The sequence below is a fragment of the Zeus faber genome, assembly GCF_960531495.2.
Source record: "Zeus faber genome assembly, chromosome: 7".
Classification (NCBI taxonomy): domain Eukaryota; kingdom Metazoa; phylum Chordata; class Actinopteri; order Zeiformes; family Zeidae; genus Zeus; species Zeus faber.
Genome location: NC_137203.1, coordinates 22111467 through 22138032, shown reverse-complemented (window position 1 = coordinate 22138032; position 26566 = coordinate 22111467). Strand labels below are relative to the sequence as shown.

General features: G+C 44.6%; 2 protein-coding genes across 2 annotated transcripts in view; both read right to left on the bottom strand.

The window, feature by feature from the left end:
- Nucleotides 1-22547, bottom strand: part of LOC307232507 (phosphatidylinositol transfer protein beta isoform-like) — a 22751-nt gene extending 204 nt beyond the window's left edge. The window contains exons 1-11 of the mRNA XM_080003539.1: nt 22489-22547; nt 15839-15869; nt 10267-10412; nt 9972-10063; nt 9771-9778; nt 9069-9143; nt 8863-8946; nt 6221-6298; nt 4571-4672; nt 4265-4387; nt 1-2622 (exon numbers count right to left, since the gene is read on the bottom strand). The exon at nt 1-2622 is cut by the window's left edge and continues 204 nt beyond it. Of these exons, the coding sequence (XP_079859665.1) occupies nt 2575-2622; nt 4265-4387; nt 4571-4672; nt 6221-6298; nt 8863-8946; nt 9069-9143; nt 9771-9778; nt 9972-10063; nt 10267-10412; nt 15839-15869; nt 22489-22508 (807 nt within the window). The 5' untranslated portion in view covers nt 22509-22547 and the 3' untranslated portion in view covers nt 1-2574. The remainder of the gene's footprint in view (nt 2623-4264; nt 4388-4570; nt 4673-6220; nt 6299-8862; nt 8947-9068; nt 9144-9770; nt 9779-9971; nt 10064-10266; nt 10413-15838; nt 15870-22488) is intronic.
- A 1623-nt stretch (nt 22548-24170) lies between these two features.
- The window catches only part of LOC307233053 (tetratricopeptide repeat protein 28-like), a gene marked incomplete at its 5' end in the record, with an annotated part of 185711 nt that continues 183315 nt past the window's right edge, over nt 24171-26566 (bottom strand). Inside the window, one exon of the mRNA XM_080004265.1 lies at nt 24171-26523. Coding sequence (XP_079860391.1) covers nt 24899-26523 — 1625 coding nt within the window. The 3' untranslated portion in view covers nt 24171-24898. The remainder of the gene's footprint in view (nt 26524-26566) is intronic.

The window sequence follows — 26566 nt, the reverse complement described above, 5'->3', positions numbered from 1 at the left end:
CGATCAGAATACATTTTTTTTTTTTTCTTCATACGAAGTCCCCCTCCCCCGCATTTTTGTCTTGAGATATGGTAAACTGGTCTTTTGGCTGCGTTCTTTAGCAATACTTTTCTTTTGATCCTGTAAACAGTGGGGGGGCGGGGGCGGGAAGAAAAACCTCCAGATTTGATCTCACTGAAGACGAGTTGCTCCAAACAGAAAGGTGAGTCTGTCTTCACGAGGATCAATGGGCTTTAGTTGTTCCTCATGTAGCCACAGGCCACATTGCACCCACCTTCCATCTGGACTGTACTGCCATGTTGGCCACGCAGACACAGACACAGACAGTAATAGACCAGATGGGGCGGGAGGGGTAAGTAGAAGGAGTTTGCAAGTTTCAATCACTTTCTCAATCACTCAGAAATAATTTGTTACTAGAAAAGATTCGACTGGACTCCTGACTCGACACCTCAGTGCTTGTTGCCGCCTCCCTCCAAAAAATAAAACAAAAACTGCCTGATGTGTATCACCAGCCAGACAAGCGCAAAAGCATTTTTAAATGAACAACATTTGAGCCATTAAGGAAAAACACAAAAAAGGACACAAGGATTTGAAGAGGTTAAAAAAAAACAAAAAAACAGGACGAGGACGTGTCCGTTATGGAACACATTAAATCAAAACCCCTGGTTTGAGACACACGGTTACACCTACAGTCCCATGTACCAACAATAGTGAGTGAACCCCACTGCCCCTCCCTACCAATATAAGCCGTTCAGAACAGGAAATTCACTGTGCAAGAGGTGATCATTTAAAAAGGGTCAAGTTGAGATACATGCGAAGGTCATCAATGTATGTGCTGTTGAACCCGAGAGAAAATGAAATCACACAAGTCGTTACAAACCTATCAGAAGACTTTCCTACGCTAGGCTCTGCCATCAACCTACGGGAGGGCTGCTATGCTAAAATACTAGTGCTAACCGTTAGAGGGCAAGAGCCCTGTTCTGAGATAAGGGAGGTAGCTGGAGCAATAGCTGGCTGCAGAGGTACAGTTCGTTTATAATTAAAATATATATATATATATATATATATATATATATATATATATATATATATATGAGATAGACAAACACACACACCCAACCACACTGAAGGTCCATCAAGTAAGGCAGGCAAGACAGTGGTGCTGGTGTTAACCAGCTGGGATAAGGCTGCTGCAGCTGTGTACTGTGTAAAAGGACCTGGTATGAAGAAATACTCAGTTCACCTGCGAGCCGTCCTTACAGGCCCCACCAGCAGGACAGAGCTCAGCGCCGTGAGGCCACTGGGAGAACGATCTGATCGGAGAGCCGCGAGCGGAGCAGAGTGCGGCTCTGCTGCGCGGCTTGCGACAAAGACTGGAGGGTGTAGCACCATCTGTGGATGTTTTTCAGTGTGTCGCCCCCCCCCCCCCCCCCCGGGGACATTCGTTAGGGAGGACGAGGATGACGTGGTGTATACGTGCATGTCTCTGTGTATGTCTCGAGAATAGGGAGAGAGAGTGTGTGTGTGTGTGTTTGTGTGTGTGTGTGTGTGGGGGGGTGGAGCATGAGATTGCTGTAAACACTCCCAATGTAACATCCTTCAGCTGAACACGCCTGCATGGATCTGCCCAGATTGAGCTTTTAAGAGGCCAGTCAGAGCAAAAGCATCTGCACCTGTGAGCGAGTGTGTGTGTGTGTGTGTGTGTGTGTGTGTGTGTGTGTGTGTGTGTGTGTGTGTGTGTGTGCTCGCGCGCGTGCATGAATCCGCTTCTGTTTATCCTGACGTGAGTGCACGTGTCATATGTTTGTGTTATCGTTGCACGGGAGTGAAAGTGAATACCCGTATGGACAGGACTGTCAGTGTTTAAGTAACGCAGTGCTTTGGAAAGAGGTGAGGGCGGTTGGGATTACAGTCGGCCACAGGTGTTAGAAATCTCTTCATAAAGGTTGCGGCAGGAAGGAACATGATTATGAGGCGCGGGACGCATGGAAAAATGCAAACCACTAAAGCTGTAGCGCAGGGAAAACAAAGGTGGCCGACAAAGATGGGGGAGAGGGGCCAGGGAGGGGACCGTACTGAGAGGAATGTTAACAGAAACAAAAATTAACATGAAGGGAAAACCGTACAAATAGCAACTTACTACAGGGAAAAATGTCCTCTCAGAGCAAAAAAAAAACAACAAAAAAAACCCACCAACATAGCTTGGTCCAACACTTGCCTTTGCAAATTAGAGCTGATTAAATTGTAAATATTCATTTCTATCACAAGTAGCCCCTCTTCATATCTATCCTGATGGCTAGCTCTTGTCAATAACATAGCGCTGATAGCTGGCCTTTCTCTGCCCAGAAGATCAAGATTTACCGGAGCCTTATCAGGCAAGATCGAGTCGCTTTCTAGAAATCAATTCCTCAGTGGATAGAATGTCTACGATTGGGTGCGAGTGGAGGATCAGCTCTATCAACCCCCTCCTCCGCAGCCTAAATCAGTTAAGGTAAAGGTGGCGCCTAAGGAGCCCTCTCTGCAGTCTTCATCACTGTTGGCCTCATGGTTGTCGTGTTAAAATCCTTGGTCTGTTCACTCTGTGGCGGCGGTGGTTCCTCGACAGTCCCCCTGTTTGCGAAGCTGCGGCGAGAACACACAGAGAGAGAGAGAGAGAGAGAGAGAGAGAGAGAGAGAGACTTTAGTTTTCACTGAAGGGTACGACAAAGGTTTAATGGCTGCAAGCATCAACAAGTGAAGTTCTGCCAGATTGGTCGCTAGTTACTGTGAGGGAGAATGGTTCGTACACATTAGTGTGGAAGTGGGTTTTTTTTTTTTGTTCTTTTTTGCTTATCCTAAAACTGATTAATATTCCTCCTTCAAACTAAAATGTTGTCGCCCCCATCATCAAACTAGTCTCATTCAAGCCCTCGTTTGTCTTCAAGACAGATAAAAGCGTCGCTTTCAGATTCTTCCACCGTTGGGCAGATGGCTTGGGAAAGTCAATTAGTGGTAGAATCTGATAGCGAGACACCTCAATGGAGCGGTTCAAGCAAACTGCAGCCCTAAACAGAGCAGCAGACAGGTCTGATGAAATTGCAGGAGGATTTATCCTACCACTTCTCCATCCTTTCTTCCCATCCTCCCTCTCGCCCTGTTTTCTCAATCACAGCACAGACTCCCTTTCAACTGCAGAATTCCATTTGTATGTTAATGAGGGAGCGATCCTGAAGAGAGAGAGACACACACACACACACACACACACACACACACACACACACACACACACACACACACACACACCTGTCTCCACAACCTGGTGTCCCCTACATCCACCCGGTGAACACCTTGACTGACACCACCACTATGTAGCCCTGGGCCTCACCAGCACCTCACCTCTTCCAGATGCAGACTTAAGCCCACCTTGAGCATCTGCTCTGTACAAACCACAGATTGAAAGAAAAAAAAGACAGATCTCCCTCTGCGTCGTCTCTGGATTCTCGCCGGTGTTACCTGTTCCGCTGTCTCTTGAAGGCTCGTGGTGACCCGACGCTGACCTTCGAGCCAGCGGCAAAGCGCCTGGTCAGGCTCCTGACCACAGCCTTCTTGGACGGCACCTGCCCGGCTACTTGCTCCAGGCGAAAATGGGAAACACATGCTGTACTGGGCAACTGGTGAGGACGGGGTGGATTGGGGGCTAAGCACAGAACACTGGTAGTGGGCCAGGAATGTCTGAGCCTGACCCACTTTGGCCTTCTTTCTTTCTCCTTGTACGGCCAAAATTTCTCAGGCTGATAGTTACTGTGGGGGCCGGGAGAGAGCTAGCACTGACACCTTATAGAGAATACACAGCAGAAAGCAGCGGCGATGCCAAAGAAGAGCATTTTTCCCCTCTTCTGCTTAGTTTAACCCCCCCCCCCCACACACACACACACGCCTAAACACCACTGTGTATAGTGAAGGCACCGTGTAGCAGGAGCAGAACCACCAAAGGGGACTACGAGACGTTTTATTGGGAAGAAAGCAATGTGGCCCTCCATCAGTTAGGACTTACAAACAGCCCCCCCCCCCAGACAATTCACCCGGCCAGCTACTCCTCTGCAGCCTTCGTGCCTTGCACTGAGCCCTTCTTACGTATCTAGGCACAAAAATCAAAACAATCAGGCAGCCTGCAAGTCAGGGAGTTAGAATTAGAAGGGAGAGGAAGCAGAGACCTGCAAATGCGTTTTTTGTGCAACTGGGTTTACGTATTATCGTTATCAATACTTTGGATGTGGTTACAAACCTCATCCAGCTTCTTCTGCGTCTCCATCTCCATCTGCCGGATGTCCTCCATGGTCAGCTCCACCCACTTGTCTATCCAGCAGAAGAGCTGGCGGTGGAAGTTTGTGAAGATCCTCTTTTCTTGCTGAGGGAAAGCACAGAGGAACACTGAGGCTCGGGAAAAGGACTGGATCAACTACACTACTGTTTGTTTGGCGACTACTCTGGGTTGGACAGCAAACTTTTAATTTGAGATTAAACTGTCTGTTTTTGTTGTTGAAAAAACAACAAAAAACAAACAAAACAAAAAGAACAAGTTGACACATACCATGTGGATGAAATTCTCCATCTTGGTCTGCATGCCCCACCACTTAAACTTGACTGTGACCAGTTTGTAAGCACACATCCTTGGGCAGTCAGTCAGCTCTTTCTGTTGTGGAAGGCGGAGCAGATTGATGACCATCACAGGCTAAGTCATCCATTGATCATCCTTCAAAATTTAATTTGTATAAATATGACGACCCCCCCCCCCCAAAAGAGAAAGTTCATGCAAACTTTTGGCAATGTGGAAACACTCTGAGGATGGCAGAGGGCTCAAAGTAAATCATTTTATACTAATCTCAGCTATATTCAAAGCTGAAGTGGCATTAATACGTAATGCTTTGGGTATGTAGCTTGCTGAAATAATTATCAATGAGGATATGCAGCATGCAGATAAAAGTGCCCTAATCTACAGCGCACTTTCTAAATCCATCTCCAGCTCGCACTCTGCCTCCCTGTGAAGGAGGGGAGCAGGAGGACGGGGGTGGGTGGGTTGGGGAGAGGGAGCAGAGCAAAGTGGATAAACTCCAGATGAAGGGACCATTTCTCTGCCTCCGCCCTGACAGTGACACTGTTCCCGACAGGCACGCCTTTGTGGCCGCGCAGGCAGATAAAACGGCGCTAGCGCAGCGATAAGGGCGTCGGAGCAAAGCTAGTTACATTATTAACACCCAGGACCTGTGACACACACACACACACACACACACACACACACACACACACACACACACACACACACACACACACACACACACACACACACACACCTGTTTAATTAATCAGTTCATTCCGATTCGGCATTCCACGAGAAAATGCCACAGAGCCGCCTCAATCGACCCTCCGAACCGATCCACCCGGCTGCCGTTTGATGCCGCGATCATGGAGGAGAGCGAGGGGGGGGGGGGATGAGAAACATTTCTAAATTTGTGGTGGGTTTAGAAAAGTTGTGATCGCTAAAGGAGAACTTCACATAAAACGATTCTACATCAAAACACTTACGGTGACATTTCTTCTCTCTCTCTCTCTCTCTCTCTGCGTCCTACTCAAAGGAGCAGGAGTTTTCAGAAATACAAAGGGTAGCGATATGCAAGCATGTGTGCATGCAGAGATAGACAAGAGTTTTATTGCTCTGAGAAGCTGGCAGAAATTGTGCCTCTGTTGTCACACACTCCTTTTTTTTTCTCCTACCTTTTCAAAAACAGTCTATGTCCACGGCGAATGGGGAAAGTGATCTAATTAAAAACACAAAATAAATTTGAAATAAGTTGTTCCCCACCCCCTTCGTACTTTTAAAAGCTGTTTGACTGCCTTTGCTCTACGGAAGTTCTTGAAGTAGAGGAAAGTTTTCTGTGATGAACTTTGAGGGCTCCGTTGCAGAGAGGAAATTCTCGGTACACGAACGCTGCGCCGGGCCCGCTCATAAGGCTCTGGCCGCTGTTAAAGTTTAGCAGCAAATAAGAAGAAGAAAAAGGGGGGGGGGGGGGGGGGCCCAACTCCTGACAAACCTTTCTGTGGATGACTAAGCAACAATTCCTTAAATGTATTTATTTATTTTAACCTACCATGATAAGCTGTGGTCTTTGCTGTCCCCGCTGCTTCACCTAGTGATTCTATTCTAGTCAACCACAGACGAAGAGGAGGTGATCAGTTTCCTTACCTTCCAGTTGGGTCCGAGAGGTCCTCTGCCCGTCTTGACTGACTTGAAGGTCGTGGGGTCCTCATCCGGTTTGTAGTCCTGCGGGGATGGCAGTCATAATGTTAAAACAACGCATGCGGATAACACAGTTTTTCACTGTTCTGAGGTTTTCCATGATGAGGGAAGTTCCCTTGCCATCCTAAAATTGCTCGTTTCAGGTGTTAACAACAACCGTTGACCACTTACTCTTAGCTACTGTGCCAAAGCAGCATGCTTAAAGGGCCCGTGCATTTCAATACATATAGCACTGTGTATCGACTTAATTTTTGGTGCCAATACAGATGCCTTTTTCAACTTTGATACAGGTTCTTATGCGATTATTTGGATAACCTTTTTCTTTTTCTAATGTCAAAAATTAGTAAAAGCCATGTACAGATTTTTTTTTGCTTTTCCTAGCATAATATATAAAATTGCAATTATAAAATAAAATGTAATAAATAATAAACTACTAAGCACACATAACCCACTTTCCTTCTCTAGTTGCACAATTCATCTGGTTCACTTGATACAACGAAGAGGGGAAAAAAAACCCAACTAGAAATACAAATAAATGAAATGGCTTTCAAATTATCTCCAGCTCAAGGGCCCAGCAATTTTAAATAAATCATGATGCGCCTGCAGCTAAAAACTACTTTTCAGGGCTATTGGTCGACAGGAGGGGGCTGGGTGAGGAGGAAGCAGCGCGCCAGCGCACACACACGCACACGCACACACACACACACTTTAATGTTGAGAGCTCCATCGCTATAACAATACACTTGCCGCACTAATGAGGTCTCTGAATTGATGTGCCACGGTAGCCGAAGAGGAGCTACTGTACAAGTAAAGTCAGGGAGGGTGAGAAAGGGAGAGCGAGGAGCCAGCAAAAGAGCAAGAGAAATGTGCTTTTTCCTAGATCCGGCATATGGAGCACAGTGAGCCTTAATTACACTAACAAACTCATCTATGCTGGCGGTGCGCCCCAGGCCCTGCAGCCATGCCCGAGGCTCAGGGCTGATAGGGCCCTTAGACACAACACACTCCTCCAGCAAGGCAAACACGTCCGCCTTGTTAAGCAGCGCAAACAAACACACACTGATGTACGCCACTGACACTGCTGAGGCAAATACACATGCGAATGAGGCAATGTAGTGTCAAACTACAGCAAGAGTGTGTAATGTTTTCAATGTGTCAATTTCAGAGGATTAACTAAAATCCATGCTTGTTTTAAATGTAAAGAAAAATTTTAATGAAATTAGTGATTGTATGAACAGAATAACATACTTCGTGACATGGCTCAACTGTGTGCCAACGAATAATAAAATCACATTTTATGAACCACAAGTAAGCGTCCCTTCATAGCAACGTATTGCCAATTTGCCATGAAGCAGTTCCGGGTCACTGCTTCAATAGTGTGGTTAATTGAATTCCAATTTATACAAAGTATACTAGTTTTTATTCATAAGTATGTCAAATCTACAAATAGAAAATATTCAATCAAATCTCATAAACCATGTATCTGTCTAAAACAACATCATAGCATATGATAAAATCGACAGTGTTTTCTGAAGTAGAATGTATTCATCTAAGAATTTGAATGAAAAAATCCTCCTCGTGGTCTCAGCACCAAAGTACTTCCGTTGGCACTAGTTAAGAGTATTTAGCAGAACAACAGTTTCTGATAAATTATTTGCACAACATAATATATTTTTTGTTGCCAAGTCTATTTACATTTCAGTAAAAACAAGCATTACAAGCATTAATTAACAGTAGCACATTAATGTTTAATATGTTTATTTTGTATGGCTTTTTCATCACAGCCTTCAGCTGCGCAAAGAAGGGACTTTTAAGAGGGATCCCTTGAAGGATGGTTGAACGGATCCAGGGCAAGCAATCATGAGAGCTATTTATACGTATGACTATTTGAATCGTAAAACAAACAAACCAGTTAAACCCACTTCTTTTACTGCAGAATGCACACTCCTTAGTTTGAATGTTCTCTCAACTTCAAGAACAGCCCAACCCTAACTTCTTAAGTGGGACTATCTTAGTCAAAAACCGAATGTGTAAGTGCACGTAAATGCACTTAAAGATTGGATCCAACCAAAACAATTCCCGTCAGCTCAAAAATGCATTGAAGAACATTGGGAATGGTAATGACCGGGGGTGTCCACACGGGGGTACTAATGTGCACCATGTCCAGCAGAGTGGCTTCCGATTCAATGCGATGTGGGGAAGATATGTGACAAATGATTTCCCTCTGACATTGCCAATTTGTGCTAAACGTGCATACAATTTCAGACCCAGATTGGCTGAAGTCTCTGGAGGTTCAGCTCATCAGATCCTGACCTCAAGCCTCCCTCACCTACATACTAAACAATCATTTCTGTACCCTAACAGGGAATAAAACGGAGGATCTTCGCTACGCTGAACAATCTTATTAATACGCCACAAGATCCAAAAACCTGGGTTGGCCTATGTGTACAGTCTTGTTCCTTAATGTTTGGCACAGCACTGACAGAGAGCACCGGTTGGTTAATATGTATGACGTCGTGGAAACTTTGGCACGTTGATCGAAGACCGTGCTCACTTTCGTAAATCACATTGTGCAAGATCCTACTCACGCTGTCGGCCACTTGACTGTTGTCTGTAATGTCAATGGGTATAACTTCTACACTCTTCCATGTCTCCTCATCCAGGTTGTGCACCTGGAAAATACAAGCATGAATTTTAAGATGGACAGCATTCAAACTTGAAACTTTTAAGCTAATCTAGGTAACTAGATTGGGAAAATTGTCAATGTGCGTGAAAACATCGTAGAGGAACCCACGTTTTCTAGCGATCCAAGGTCGGGTTTGTGCCACGTCTCAATCTTAATGAAGAAATTATCTTTCATGTACTCGTTCTAAAATGGAGAGATTGGGTGTTAATGCAAAATAACATCCACTTGTTCCTTTCATTCCTCATTCCTTCTTTCCTTGACATCAGAAAAGTATTTTAAATTGATAAAAAATCCTGTTGGTTTTATCTCAGTAGACACCCGTGACCAGATTAACAAAAGATTAAGTCTTTTGTGTCTCATTTCAGACGCATTCTGTGCCGAAGGGAAGATATATTTGGTTGATTACGCATTGCACGAGACATGTGAAAACATGAAAATATTTTCACGTTCCTTTCATTAATCAATATTTCCATTTCAACATCAAAAATTTGCTTTTCTTTTCATTATCGAGCAAATTCAGGGATCCATGGTGCACAAATGTCACCATTCAACTGCGCACTTAAGCACTGCTTCACACATAAAAAATGTGAGTAGATTGTGGCGTCATTAGTTTATTGCGTAATTAGACATTTAATTTCACTCTGCTTTCTCATATAAGTAAATCAGGCCGCCGGAGTTCGGTTTTAATTAAAAATAGTCCCATCATTACATTAAATAAATATTTTTTTACATCCCTATTCGAGAAAATACCATGGCTTTTTCTCTGCAAAATTCTGCTAAATAGAGCAAAAGCAATCTCGGGGTACTCACCGTCACAACTGGATAAGGGTCACATGAGGGGAGAAGAAAATTCATTAGACATGTCGTTAAAGAAAAGAGCCCAAATTAAATAAACATACATCTAAATAAATAAATGCAAATCGGAAATATACAGGCCATTAGCACGTTTCAAATAGTGGAAAACCAGGGAGACGGACAGCAAAGGTGAAGTTGGGAAGGGAGGGCACTCACTAGTTCGGCAGTAGGGGTAAGCATTCCAGGCTTGTTCATGAAAAAGCAGGGAGCCAGCGGGTGCGAACACCTGGATAAACTGGGGGACTTTACTGCAGGACAAGGTGAGGGGAGGATAGGAATGGATCCAGGGAAAAGAAAAACAGTCACACTTTTCGCGCAGGTTTCTGCTGGATCACATCACAATAGGCTTTGCAGAAAAGACAAACACTACCATCTAGTGGTAGCCTGATGGTTGCTGTCTTCATGTATGCAAAACAGAAATAAAAAAAAATTATAAAAAAAATGACATTACCTCTCTAGGTAGTAGACTTTATGCGTAAACTGTCCCTTTTCGTTTTCTTTTTCGTACGGTTCATTCCGCAAGACTTGAATGCCTTCACCACCACCAGTCTCGTTTTTACTGGCCTCAGCCACTGAGAACAGCTGCCCCACCTGATACTGCAACACAAGATAATAACATAACGTTAGTAGGCCATTTTTCATTGTTTCATAAGTTGCTGTCATTTCAGTAGAAAGAGTAACATCATACAGTTTACAGTTAGGAAGCCTGATTATGTTGCAGTAAGACTGCACTCCTCCAGCTCTTATATTTGTTTAAGCAGGGCTTGCCCGTCAGTTTTATTCCTCAAGGAGCACATGTGCTTTTAAGTTGAAAATAAGGAACTTAGAAAGGAAGGGTGCAATAAAAAATGTATCATGTGTTTTTCTTTAATAAAAAGGGATATAAGGAGCGGATTAACAAGCAAAATGATTACATTTATTTGAAAACAAAACACTAGTATACTAGATTTAATTATTTCTGCTTCAAGCTCTATTTAATAATTATGCAATATTCATACTTTAAACTGCTTTAAACTGTATGAACACCTCTAAACGCCCCAAAAAAATTAAAAGGTCTACTACAAAGGATCACAAAAATAGTCTTGTTTATTTTGCTAATGAATTTATTTAATTATTAATACAAAAACAAGCAACCAGGCAGCTTCAAAACAAAATAATAGATATTGGAATCTACATTTTTGGAGAAACTCACAAAAGATGAAATTATAAATAATTTACACTTGATGTTGTTCACAGATCGGGAGCCTGCATGTACCAGAAGAGTTGTGGTTATTCAGAAGGTTAATGTTTTGGCATAGAGCGGATTAGATCCGCCCCCAGTAACTGAAATTAATTTCAAAAATCTAACAGTATCATGTTCAAGTTCTCATGTTTAGAACAGACCAAATTTCATAAAATTCAGTTAAAACACTGTTCACCGTGGCGTTTCAGGGGGACATTCATCAGCCGCTAAATATCAGATCGGTACATCCCTAGTGATGATCAACTTTTTTGTTTGGGCTGAATTTTCTAATACTTTTTATTTACACACACTCTGCTAAATACATATCACATTTCACACATCTATTTTTACTGAATGGATCACAAAAATTGTTATTCATCAGTCTGTTAAAGCAGCAATAGGTAACTTTCGGTATTTGGGTTTCTGAGTGCAGTTGCACTTTTACATTATTGTCATTAATCTCGGCCTGGTGTCTGAAAATAATTTATTTTACAGGACAAAATTGAAAATTATCGTCATGGTTCAATAACAGCCTGTTAGAAAGACAAATAAAATGTAAACCTAGGTTACAGCGGCCCTTGCACGGACTTCACTGCTTCAGCGACAACTCAGTGCACGGCTCCCTCAGAGCCTCTTCCCGCAGCCCCAGGGCGTGGGGTTCGGCCCGTTTTGGTGGCGCGGCTACGTTTGTATGATCATTACTACCGGACATTTTGACCGGCATGTTTATACTTTTTATTTGTTATTTAAAAATAAATGTAATTAAATTGAAACAGGCAAAAAAACAACAAACGGTAATTACCGCAGCCAAATATCAATGAAGGGACGTAGTGCCGTATAGCGTAACACACTTTCACCATGGTTTCGTACTCGAACACAGAAGTTACATAGTGCAAGAACAGGTGTTCGGGCGGTTCAAATGGAAGAGGTGCCATTCTTCATATTACAAGTCGGTGTACCATCAAAATGATTTTGAAGCTGTTATTTTAAAAGATAAAACAGCTACATAGATTCAATGAAAGTTCATGGTACTCAACACAGGCTTGTTAAAATGATCAAGCCCCATTACTCTTAAATATGTGAAATTTTACAGGAAATCAACAAATGTCCAATTTTATTTTCTTAAAATAATTGTGGTTTGCCAGCAAGACATTAGCAGCAGATCCTTTAAGTCCTGCGAGTGGGGCCTCCATGGATCGAGCTTGTTGTTCCAGCACATCCCACTGATCTTCGATTGGATTGAGATCTGGGAAATTAGGAGGCCAAGTCAACACATTGAAGTCTTTATCATATTCTTCAAACCATTCCTGAACATTTTTTGCAGTGTGGCAGGGCACATTACCCTGTTGAAAGAGGCCACTGCCATCAGGGAATACCATTGCCATGAAGGGGTGTACTTAGTCCGCAACAATGTTTAGGTAGGTGGTACGAATCAAAGTAACATCCACATGAATGCCAGGACCCAAGGACAGGCCACCTTCTTCAAACGGTCCAGTTCTGACGCACACGTGCCCATTGTAGGCGCTTTTGGCGAGGGACAGGGGTCAGCATGGACACTGAGTGGTCTGTGGCTACGCAGCCCCATACACAGTAAGCTGCGTATGAACACCTTTCTATCACAGCCAGCATTATGTTTTTCAGCAATTTGTGCTACAGTAGCTCTTCTGTGGGATCGGACCAGACGGGCTAGAATTCACTCCCCACGAGCATCAATGAGCCACGGGCGCCGATGACCATGTCGCTGGTTTACCAGTTCTTCCTTGGACCACTTTTGGTAGTTACTAACCACTGCATACCGGGAACACCCGATAAGACTTGCCGCTTTGGCAATGAGCTGACCCAGTCGGCGAGCCATCACAATTTGACCCTTGTCAAAGTCGTTCAGATCCTTACGCTTGACCATTTTTCCTGCCTCTAACACAACTTTGAGAACTGACTCTTCACTTGCTGCATAATATATCCCACCCGATGACAGGTGCCATTGGAATGAGATGAGCAATGTTATTTACTTCACCTCTCATTGGTTTTAATGTTGTGGCTGATTCTCACACACACACACACACACACACACACACACACACACACACACACACTTTAGAATAAATAAACAAAACTGGCGCCCTTGCATTACGGGGACGCTGAACGCGCTCTACGCAACCCACCCCCAAGTGCAGGCCCAAGATGCAGGCGCAGAACTGGGCCGCGGGCTCCAGGCATGGACCACAGGTCAGAGGCAGGCCCCACACCGACAGGCCGACACCCCGCCCAAACTGGCGGGGACCTCCATGCCCACTCACGTCCCACGCAAGGCCCACCCCACCACAGCTGAACAGACGCCCAACCCGGCCCGAGCGCCGATCCACGTAGCAGAGTGTGCTCAGCGCAGGGGCACCCGGATGTTAGCCCCCCACCCCCTACCGACGCCAGCAGACCGCCAGGTATATGGGCCCTCCACCAACCCCAGTACCCGCTGCAGAGAAGCTACGCCCAGTCAAAGCACATCTTAAACCACCAGGCGCAAGCCGCCAGGACTCCAGGCCAGCCAGCCAACCGCGCCCCCACACCGACCCACCAGCGTCCCGCCACCCCGGAAAACCCCAGTGCTCAATGTGTGCTATTGGCAATTGCAGTTAAAATTGCAGGGCGTCAGGGTGCGAATCCTTCAAGCAAGTTAAACCCGAATCACTCGCACCCCTCCTGCCCCCGCAGACCATAGTCTGGCGGAGTGTTGTTCGGAGAAGGATTTGTGTGCGAGAGTATGTGTTCTAAGTGAGATTCAAATTTCAGAACGGACGAGAAGCAAGTCAGGGCAGGAGTGTGACGGACGAGATGGCAGCCGCCCGCCACATCCCCACCCACATAGCTCGCACCACACCCACCCCAAAAAGGCCCTAGGCCTATTGTGTGGTGTATGTGCTGAGTATGACTTTTGGCATTGGGAGAGATCAACGCGGGCAGGCCTGGGAGCAGCCACGTAGACCCCCCTGCGTCATAGCACGCCCACCTCCTGCACCTGGAGGCACCCCACCTACAACGACATGGCCCGCCATGCGCCTCAGCAATGCCAGGCAGCTCCACGCCACCATCAGGCACCTGGTCAGCCCCCGGCTGCCAAGCACGCGGACCACAAAACAGATGGCGGCAGTAGGCCCCCCCACCCACAGCCACGAGTGCCCCGCTCACCGAGCGCACCAGAGGACAGGTACCCCAGAATGACGACAAGAGCCCGCCCCCCACCAAAGGCCCGCGCCGAGCACACCCGGCCAGGCTCAGGCCCCCGGGTCACTGGACCAGATGGAACGCCTATCCAGCCCCGGCACAATGGGGCAGCCGGCCACCCCATGGGACGCACAAGGACACGCAACCCGCCACCCCGCCCATGAGGCGGGCGACCGCACCAGGGCGGCGACCACGGCCTCCCCTTGTAAAATGTCCGGTGTTACCTGGAACACCAGTGTTGTCATGACTTTATTAACCGATGAAAAGAATTCTTGACCGTGGCATCCCTACCGAACACTCATGGCATTCATTCTTTCTACAATGGAAATCAAATAGTTAGGAAAGTTCTTCCCAACACTGTTGCACAAGTTTCCACAAAAGTGTTGCACTTTCACCCTCCTGTCCAGTTCATCTCAAACCAGCCCGATGGGGTTTAAGTCTGGAGACTGTGCTGGCCATTCCATTGTTGGAAGCCTACCGTTTTGTTCTTTTCTCCCAAGGGAGTTCTGACAGTCCAGAGGTACATTTTGGGGCGTGATCTTGCTGTTGAAGATTTAAACTTTTTCATTCATCTGTGCCTTAGACCTTCGTCCAGTCTTCCGTAGTCCACTGGTGGTGCTTAACAGCCCAGGCAAGCCTCTTTTTCTGATTTTGTGATCTTAGCAATGGCTTTCTTTTACTGCCACTTGAGCTGTAAGACCTGCACATCAAAGACTTCTCTTCCCAGTTGAAACTAAGACTTGCTTATTTCGACCAGTGTTAACTTGTGCTTGAAGCTGTTGTCCTGTGAACCGTCTATCACACAAGCTGTTGACTCCCAGAAACTTGTCTTCTGATTCTGTTGTGGCTTTGGGTGTGCAAGACCTCTTCCTGTCAGAGTATGCTCCAGTTTCCCAGTGCCTTTTGATGGCCTAGGAAACTGTTCTCATGGACACCTTCGCTTTCTTTGCAATTTCTCTGAAGGAAATACTGTACTTTTAAGGGTCATAATGTCCTGTCTTCCTTTGTTAATTTTCTTAATCTCGCCATTATGATAGTAATACTACTTCCTGCAGTGCAATATTGTCCAAATAATGCATCAGGAGGGTGAAATAACAGTCTGTTGCACCACTGCTTTTTAACAGAGGGTTTGTAAGTAGTCAAAGGTTGGGACTCCTGTAGGAATAGATGGCATCAACTTTCGAGGCTTAATTTACTTACAATGCTGTAAAACAGCTTTAGCTGTAAACCCATTACTTGTTCCCAGAAAAAGGCCTATTTTTTTTAGAACTCTGAAAAACATTATTTTTCAGTTTTTGGTAACCAAAATAATATTATTATTATTATTATATTTTTTTTAAACCTCCGCTAGGTTGACTGTTAACCTTTGTACCTTTTCAGGTTATTCACTGGACTGAACTGCTTAAATTTCAATAAAAATTGGAAAAGTTCTAAAATGTTTGACCGGTAGTAATTACACGCACACAAAAAACAAACCAAAAAAAACCCATAACAATACCACTAAAGGGTTATCAAATAATTCCCTTGGTCAGCCCAAGTTTAAAGACAAGAGAAAAATGTATGGAGAGCTCTGAATACTTACCTCCTCAACACTACAAGGTAAAACCACACGGCTGGGGAGAGAAAAAAAACAAAAACACATTATTTGAAAAACATTCACAAAACAGGCCTCTTGCACCTTGGACGCATTACTACAAATAATTAAGCACCTTACGAGAAGCCAAACAACTTCCAGGCCATTTCTGAATAGAGGATTATAGTTTCTGTAACTTTTATAGCACTCGCCTAACATTTTACTCATCTGTCATTCTTTACTTGGGGTTATCATCATTGTGCATGTATACACTATCACTTGTTCTAGAGGTTAAGATATGTAGTTTCAATATCAGATATATCAGCTTGTTGGGATGCTTACATGGCTGAATATATACAATTCTGATCACGTTGACAACCAATTTAAAAGAAGGGCAATAAGTTGGCCTGTCACAATTACTACTTTTGTTGGACTATATATTGTCCCAAAAATAATTGCAGTAAACCATATTACCAGTATAAGACCAGTTTTTGCCACTGATGTAATCATAATAATGCAAGTGCAGCCTTTCACATAGCTAAATAAATAAAACCACATAAGGAAAACAATAAATAAAAAGGACTCTTGGGCTTGAGTAACACGTTATCTTCACCTGATCACTGTTTGTGTGTGTGTATGAGCTGCCTGAGCCCCGCCCACGATGAAACTCAGAAACAGAGCACACGAGGACAGAAGCAGCGACCGGAAATGCAACCAAAACATGCCTCAGCTTTGTTTCTGTTCATTTGTAAAATGGTTTACACAGCGCAATTACACAACACAATCCACAATTAAGTAATACATTACTTATTTGTGGATTTAGAAATACATTTATGTCTCAGATTTTTTGAAACCTAAATACAGATTTGCAGATAATATTTATTCATCTTTTCCCATTTGTATTCATTGAATTATATGTACTTGTGAATTGTTACACAATACTTCCTTCCATAACGTGTTTTTATTAACTAATATTTATTCATCTTTTCCCATTTGTATTCATTGAATTATATGTACTTGTGAACTGTTACACAATACTTCCTTCCATAACGTGTTTTTATTAACTTTGTATAACAGTTCAACTATATTGTCATTTAGCTGCCACTTTTGTTCAGTCATTTCCAAATAAATTTTTCCATAAATTCAAATATAAGTAGAGTAATTATAGATATAAAAAACAGATTGATGTTATGGTGCAGAAAGCATTGAGTCGTTTTGATTATAAATTTCCACTGACTTGAACGCATCATCTGTAGGAGTAACAGTGGCAGAGAGTCCACCGTGGATTCTAGCGTAGATAAAACTCAGCCAGGGACCATGATTGTGGTCACTGTGAAAGCTCCAAAAGATAAAGGAGGAGATCACGATTTCAGATTTTTCTGTTGCTGAGGTAGTTTAGGTTTTGTCAAGTTGATACTTGGAGTAGCAACGTCACTCCCTGGCACTGTGAAAACACACAAAAATGCTTAGGCACCGCACCCAACTCTTAAAATGGTAGGGAAAACCCTGCTGTTTATGCTGGCATCATGTTGCCTAAAATGTTGGTGACATTCCTATGTTAACAAACACAAGGGGCAACTATTGAGGTCAGAAAAATTATGGAGGTTGTGTCCATATATTGTACAATAAGTCGATGTTGTATTTATCACGACAGGCCTACAAATAAGACAAGACTCCTGTCTTTGAAAGGGGGTTGTCCATATGTAATATTATCTTCCCCATCACCATTTACATTTTATATTGAGCTTGAACCTGCAGCTAGCATGATTGTCGTTTTAATCTGCCAAAGGTGACTAGCAGTAAAATTATGGATTTTCTCGTTCTGAACTGATTGGGCCCAATTAAAGAAACATGCATACATTCAGACGCCGTTTACACCTGGCATTTACATGCTTCTTTGGTGATCCGATCACAAGTGGACAGCTCAAGTACAGGGGTAAACGCACCCAAACCGCAATGAGGACACATTGAGATCTTATCACTGAAACCACATTCGGAGGTGGTCTGGTTTGGCCGATATATCAGTCATTTTCTGACTTTTTTGACTACATCGGAATCGGCAGTTGTGCAGCCGATGTGTCCCGATTTAAGTATTATAAACAAAAAAACATTGACTATTTATCCTGTACTGGTCTGTTTTACCTATTTTTAAGTTACTCACCAAAATAAGCACAGAGGTCCAACTAGAAAAAAAAAATGCAGCAGATGTGTTCATTTCCACGTTCGGCAAATTGCAACAGAAAGCCAATCAGTTTGGACGATTTAGAGTTGAACATTAACCTCTAACCAAAGACATTACTATTATTATCAATTATTATTGTGGATATAGAAATAATCCCTGCACGCAGGTGGTGCTTGTAGAAGGATGATGTGTTGTTGACAACAGGGTAACATACGTTCATAGTTTGGCGTTTAATATTTAAGTTCCGACCCCAAGCAGACAGTAAATATCCATTATGTTGTAATTTTATCTACAAGCCTGCCTGACAAACAGCACAAACTTTTTTTTAAATTTTTTTATTTAGGCCTACTTTCCATATTTGTTTTGTTTTATCAATTCTATTTAAGTGAAATTTTAATTTCAGATGCACTTGTTACTTATAGGCACAAACTGAAATAATTTGATTTCAAGTAGTCATTTGTAATATTTATTAATTTATAAAAAAGCTCAACTGATGGGACTTTCTTTGAATATTCAATTAAAAAAAAAAAATCCACATGACTTCATGATTTCATTCTTTACATAGGCTGCCTATCAATCGTTTTTAAGCTCAATAAACACAGATAATAATTGACCGGAATCTCTTCCATTTGTCCGGGATATTGAAATCCTCGAGGACACCAATTTATTCTAACGAAAAGTCTGATTTGCATGTAGAGCGGGGAAGTGAGATCCCATCACAAGTTGTTACTATCAGCCCTCGTGGAGGCGACGCATTCTAACGCCAGGTGTAAACAGACGTACTTAAGAGTTGTCCACTTCTGATAGGATCACCCAAGATGAATGTTAATGCCAGGTGTAAACAGGGCCTCAGATTTGATCATAAAGTAACTTAAGTTAGGAGAACCTAAAAATCTTTTTGTGAATGATGCCCATTCTGCAACCAGTTTTCTCAATAACACTTACATAAAAGCATCATAATCTGTACTTTTCAATAGGTATGGACCGATGTGAAATTCTAGGCTGATACCGGTGTTTAAAATAAGAATTTGACCTGAGTTTTCCATAACGCAGCATCACTTACAATTTTCCAAGTTCCAGTGAACGCAGCAGGCCAGGGGAGATGAGTGTTTTAGAGGCGGAGCAACATTGTTTTTCGTAGTTGTAGTTGCTTGGTTTAAGGAATTATTACTTAACTTTGGATTTACTCTTTTTAAAGAAGATTTCGCTGTGGACATATTGTTACCTGTGGAACTTGGAATAAACATTTTTGTTCACTTTTTTACACCGGAGTCATGTGAAAGTATTTAAGAAGAGCGCAATATACATGAGTAACCAGCCGTTTCAACCACCACCTAAACAACTGACAGCTCCCACATGTGGGAAACACTGGATAAACAGACCACGACAAATGAATGTCCTCTTATTTATCGATGGCAGTCAACAAGGCGAATATCGACCGATAAAACGGTGCATTCCTATTTTTCAATACATCTTTTGCTCAATTGGCTGTTCCACTAATCTCTTACAAGATTTTTGCACCAACCCTCTAGCTCTGTCATATCCCTGGGAGCTTTGTGACATTGAGGCAGAGAACTCCTCAAACCCAGAGGAAAAAAAAAGACACTTGTGGTCAAGCTTTGAGGAAAAACAACTATCGCCTGGTAAAACTGCTGAGTCCAGCAAGACACATAACCAGGGAGGAAAGTTGAGAATGTATAGGATAAAGAAAAGGTGGTGAGTTTGTTTATATATATATATATATATATATATATATATATATATATATATATATAAAAAGTTCATAGTTATAAAGCTAAGTAGTAAAAGAGGCTGGATACATTTCCATTTACATTTTACATTTACATGGATAAAAGGTGAAATGAAGAAATAGCTTAATAAATGTGATTTATCGGCAAAAATGTATCAGATTTGAGCTAGAAATAACTTAAAAATATGTTCATAGATAGGAGCTAAAGAAAGTTTAAACTTGAATTTTGATTTAAGATTAAATCGTCTATCGAGTCAGTCATCGGCGATTGACGCGACACTTTTTCTTTTTTGTATCATCCGCCAGGAACACTCAAACGGTGTTAGTGCAGTTTATCGTGTTCTGAAACTGAAGCGGAGAGGGGAAGGGAGAGAGGGGGCGGAGGCTCTCCCCTCTCCACTCAGAGCCGTCCAATAAGCACTGGTGATCGGATCTCACTTCCACTAGACAGTCCCGTACAGAGTCTTTTAGGGGCAGGTGCTCAAAAAGAAGATAGGCACATGTATCCCCCAGCTCCAGTTATAGACATTTTGCCGCTCTGGGTAAACAGAGCAGCACAGCGGAGCTGTTGTGTGCACATGGCAGGTGGCCGAGGTTGAAGGTTCATGAGGTGCTCCTCATGAACATATCTTGCCCAGACAAACCACTCTCTGAATGGCCATTAATTAAAAAAATAAATACATAGTGCCTGATAAGAAGGGCACCGTGGGGTCCAAGGGGCAGGTGCTCGGACCAGTGTAAGTGTAATCGGCGATCGGGGCGCATGGAGAGCCACGTTCGTGTCCGGACAATTCATACATAAAAATATATACATGATTGCCCTTATTTATAATTCCAGATAGAAATTGTATTCCTGTGAATTTTGTAAGCTTCTATATGTCTTATCCTGTTATTGTAATGCACACTGACTGGAGAGGAAAAAAGTAAAAAAAAATCGACTGTTGGACTTGATCTCAGTCAACTGACAGGTTCCCAACTGATGATTCGAATCCTCAACTTTAAGGGGGAGGGCCCTATCATCATCCAATCAATTTTTAAGACCTGTCATATTTAAGCCATTTTAAAAGGCCTAAAATTTTGATTATTTGAATTTGAACTTTAAGGACCCACGGAAACCCTGGACAAACAAATCTAAGTTCTAAATCAAGAGTCATTAACAAAGTTAGAATCAGAAATATGAGATGATATTATATACTGCTATATTATAATCACAAGATTTGCATAAAGAGAGGGGAAGTGAGATCCGATTGCAAGTGGTTACTCGACAGCCCTGAGCGGAGAGGGCAAGAGCCTCTGTCCCCTCTTTCATCCAGTTTCAGAACATGGTGAACTGCAATTTCAATGCTCTGCGTTCCCCTGGCGGATAAAAAAAATATATATATAAAAAGTTGTCTGTCATCAATGTTAATCACGATCAATTGACGATTTAATAGCAAATCTGCCTAAGCCTAGGCCACACTTCGTCCACCAAGCAACAAAACACTTAAAATACTTATAATATGCTCTGTGGAATGATTGTTATTGGTCAATTGCAGCAATCGGTGGTCAGTTATTTCTGATTAATGGCCGCCTACATGGTAACATGGTAGCTGTGCAATATGCAGGAGAATATGTGGAGCCTGCCTGTCATTAACGAATAATAACCCCTTTTCAGAGTGATACCAGATGCAATGGAAGACTTGGAAGAGTTGAATGTCTATGGGTCCGATTTCCCGTTACATCAACGGTTAACAGGATGGTTGTATGTAGGGTGAGGCAATCACGATCATGACATTTTGGTTGCCATAAATGTAATACAAAGGCTCATGTTTAAAAACGGAATTGGGTTTTTTTTTTCCTTTTAATGCCACTTTCACAGTACAAGGCTATAACGGTGTAACAACGCACATCCGTCACGAAGAAAAAGCCTCAGTGAACATGAGAGAAGATGTCCTTTTTAAATTTAAGTTATTTACTTTTCAACTCCACGAAACGTACCCAGCTTGCAGGATATCTGCGGCAAGGCTTCCTAAACAGACCCGACCCTCCGCGTCAATTTGAACGGAAAGACGCCTCGAATCTCACCGGCGCACACAACGATTTCGATCGCAGTCGGACGATCGCGCGATTACGTAACGACGGTACCAGCTCTAGCGGGCGGCGACTGGTTTAGCTGCGCTGCTACCGCGGCGCTGGCTACGGCGTCGCGGACCGCATCCCCCCCCCCCCCCCAAGCGGAAGCCCTTCGACCGGGCGCACTCGTACGGACGCGATTTTCGCGACGACGACCGGCCGCCCGCACGCTTATCCGCACGTCTCGCTCCGTCATGAGCTGACGTTGCGCGTAAGTCCGGTCGCTGTTCCGCTCGTGTGAGCGCTGGCTTAGCCGCCCGGCTAGTTGGCGCTGCTCAGCCAGCCGTTCCACGCGAATTAAAACCCAAACGCTTAGCACCGCCACCACCGTGTCTCCTGAACACGGTTTCACCAGCGGCAGCGCGGAAAGCGTGACCCCGGAGGAGGTGGAACCTGGAAGCGGCCGGCTCCCCGCCGCGCTGCGGGCTGCCGGAGCCTTTGTAGGCCGATCCCACCCTTTCCCCCTCGTGTTTGATAAACACGTTCGGTCACGGGTGAGAAAGTGTTCGTTTCCACCGAACCGCCGCGCACCCTTCCCGAACGCTGCCACCATAACCGCCGCCGCCGCCCACCCCGAAAACGTGGTGTTCCGCGGGGGGGAACGTTTCCACTTACTATTCCTTGATGAGAACCATCGCTGCTCGTCTCCGGCCGCGGCTGCTTAACGGCTTGTGGACGACGTCACCACGCACCCCGATGAACCACGCCCCGCGATTGGTCAGGCCGAGGATAGAAAGACCCGTGGAGCCAATGCTGCGTTCAAGTCGCACGAGGGGAGGTGGGAACTTCGAGCGCCCCAACCGAGAAACACACCCCCCCCCCCCCCCCGTTCACGCCAGCGTTCACGTCGTAAATACCAGTAATGCGAGACCCGCGATTCATTCGTATTGAAGTCCAAGGCGCAGAGGCATTTGGCACAACATCGTATTCAATGTGTCTTATTTACACTTTACATACAACCAAAATAAATACTTTTGACGAAACGTATTATGAGAATGAATTGGGGTTTTTTTTTTTTTTTTTTGAGAGCGCTCAGGCCAAATGGTTTTCTCGATCCGGTTGGCACTCTTCCGCCTAAATAAGGTTTTTATTTATTCACCGAATGAATGACGCTCGTGAGAATTCCATTCCCAAATCGGAGCCGACCCAGTCATCCTCATCGTTCACCGGATGTCCTCACTTGCACGCCGTCGCATACACCGGCCGAATCAAAGGAGTCGGGAAAGCTGAAGAAGAATCTTTAGTTATCAGGCAACACACCGCACTACACTAGCGCATGCACATGCGTTGGATGGTGGCCGGTGAAATGAGGCCTCTGCATTTAACCCATCCTGGCTTGTCCTTCCTCCGGGGGGGCGGCCAGGAGCAGTGGGCAGCATTTGTCAACGCGCGCGGGGACGAGTGTCCATTGCTGGTCAGACAATGTTGTGTGCATGTTTTTGGTGGGGGTTCTTACTGACGTTAGGTGGAGGAAACCCCATGTGAGCACGGAGAGAACATGCAAACTCCACACAGAAAGGCTCCTATTTGGGAGATAACCCCCCCCCCCCCCCGAGCACGGTGCCAACAGCGCCCCAGGCGGGAATCAAACCCAGGACCTTCTAGCTGTGAGGCAGCAGTACAATGCACTGGTGAACTAGTGCATTGAGGAGTTCACTACTGGTGAACTCCTTGCTTGGTACCCCGACTAACACACACACCTAACACACACACACACACACAGAAATTTAATGAGTTAATGTTTACATACACCACTCATTTATTCGTTTAATACGATGTATGTACCTTGTTCATTACATTACATTTACATTTACATTTAGCAGACGCTTTTATCCAAAGCGACTTACAATTGTTCAAACACCGATGGACGCAGCCATCAGGAGCAATTAGGGGCTAAGTGTCTTGCTCAAGGACACAACAGTTCATCTCTGCTGTTCTCTGATGTCTTCCAGTAGACTCTAGAAAGATGTGGCTGACATATGTCTAGACATTGTTAATAATGATAGAAACAATATCAAAGGTGCGAATGCTTCCACAGGTTGTTAAAGCTCAAAAGTTGATGACTTGAATGCAGCACAGTACTCACCTGGAATAATGGAATGTCTTTCTCCTATAGATTTCCGTTGCATATCATTGCATATATTCATCCCTTTTTCTGATTCTTGACTGTAACGCGCCACTGAATTTGGTTGAAAATAGTTGCGACGTGGAAGTAATTTTTCAAAATGTTTAGGATCATTTATTCTACCAATTCAGTTGCATGCTTTCAAATAAGGAGGCCAACAAGAAACCAAGAAAACAAACATGATTTGTTTTTTATTGAAACAGTTTACTGATACATGACAGATGGTTGTCATGAAAGTTCCATGTTGAATCTCAAAAAATCATGGGCTAAAAAGTCATACATGGTGATTAACATTTAATAGCAAGAGAATCCATGCTTCAGAGCAGACACTCAATTCACAAAGAAATCAGGCAAAATGCCTTTTTGATTTCAATAAAAAATATTAAATCTTTTTTTCACTCTATCCATTTTTACATGGTACAGCTTGGTTCACTTAATAATATAAAAACGCTTAATACTGATTGTGAAACACTGGAATTAATTTACAAAACATAATAATTATAATATTAATAACAATAACAAACATAACAATAACCATAATATTTAAAAACAAAAAAGAATGGAGGAAATCAGTTGCAGCTGTTGCATCTTGGCCCACACAAACAGCAAGGGTTTTGGGAAAATACCAACTGGCATTTACATTTACCTGACACACAGTTACACACAAACACAGTATCAGGTCGTTGAGTATTTCTCATTGCCATTTACAGTGTTATGGGCACAATGACAAGACACTCTCTAAAGCATTCATGTGCCTTTGAGGATCACACTCATCGACAAATCAAATCTCTTCACTGTCGATCAAGTTTGGTAGACCAGTAACGGTCCTCAAAAGTGCCCTAATCCTCCACCAGACAGGACAGTAAATAATTGGAAAAGTACAGGACCATTTAAAGTGTCTCAGCATTTAGAGGAAGGGAAAAATCTGCCCGGTGATAGGAACCTGTATCCATTACCGGCAGGTAGTCTGATAGAGCGAGCACCAGGACTGCTGCTAGTGGAAATAGTGGGCGAAGGGGCCACTTTTCTGGGGTTTGAGCAGTGGTGTCCATTGGAAGAGTTCTTGCTAGCCCTATCCAGTGACTGCAACCCCAGCTCTCGCAGCTCCAGGCTGTCTTGGGTGTCGCTAGGGGAGCAGTGCCGGGGGGAGAGGTTTAGAAGGCTCAACACATCCCTATTTGCAGTGGCCAGCGGTCCAGGAGCTCCATGAACTCCCTTCACAGGTCCCAGATGATGCTGCTGCTGCTGCTGCTGTTGGGCTGCAGCATTGGCCCAAAAGGTCTTCAGATTGTGGATAGCTTGGACCTTCTCGTCAATGACCCCTCTCCTTAGCCGGTCGAGGTCTGGAACATCAGCCGAAGTGGAGCAGGTAGAACCGGTGGAGGAGTATGACAGGGCGGGGGACGGAGCACTACCAGACGGGGATTGGTGACCAGAACTGGGGGACATGTTAATGGGAGAGCGGGAGATATGGCCACTGTATGGGGAGCTGGGATATTTCAACTTGAACTGTGCATGGCTGTCTAGCGTTGGCGAGGGATGGCTGCCCTCCTTTTGGGAAGACTCAGAGACTGCGGGGCTGTTGTAGCCAGAGCTAATCTTCTGCAGGGACGAGGAGCGGGAGGGAGGTTTGGGCCTCGGGGAGGACTGGGCTCGACCACTGGCGCTGCTGCTTGGACGGCTGAATGCGCTGGTCTCCGAGGAGCGAAAGGCACTACTCCGAGCTGAGGTGCTTCCACTTATCCCTCCTTCTGGCCCGACTCGTTGGAGGCTTCCCACTGCCCGTAGGTGGCTCTGAGTCTCCTCCAGAATCTTCTGGGCCAGCTCTTGAGGATCCAGAGGCACGGTCTTCTCCTCCTGGGACTTGACGGTGCTGTCCGTCTCAGTACTGGACTGATCCGATTCCCCCGTGTCCGAGCTGCTGACCTTACCCACTTTCTGGAAGGGCGAGTTAGGGCTGGGTACCAGGCAAGTTTTTACAGGAGAGGTGGGGGTACTTACGCTACCCCTGGATGATACTGATACAGCATAGCCTCTCCCTGCCCCAGAGCAGGAGCTGCCCGGAACGCCCCTGCCTCCACGGTGGTGCCGCTGGCTGTGGCCTGGTGGGAGAGGCAGAGAATCACAGTGGCTCCCTAGAGGCTCACTGCTAATAATGGAAAACCCCTCATATTCCTCCTCCTCGCCGCGGGCACTTGCTGCTGCAGCCGCTGCCCCATGAGGAGAGGAGCGGCTGCGTGGAACATTATGATGCTTGTGGGCAGAGTAGTGCGCTGTGGCCCCGCTGCGTTGGCGATGGCTGAGGAAATCGCAATCTGACTTGGAAGCAAAGCTCATTGAGGAAGCCACAGAGCTGAGGCTATAGACAGAGATGGCGTCTGATGCCAGATTGTCCAGGCATGGTGGAGAGAAAGGAAGGCTGGGATATCCCATAGGCAGGGGATTGGAGACGGACTGGGCCGAAGCCAGAGACTCGAGGGAAGATGAGCTGTCGAGACTCAGGCGCTTGGGCAGTTCTGTGGAGTCTGACAAAGAATAAAACACGGTTGGGGGAAAATGTAATGAAGG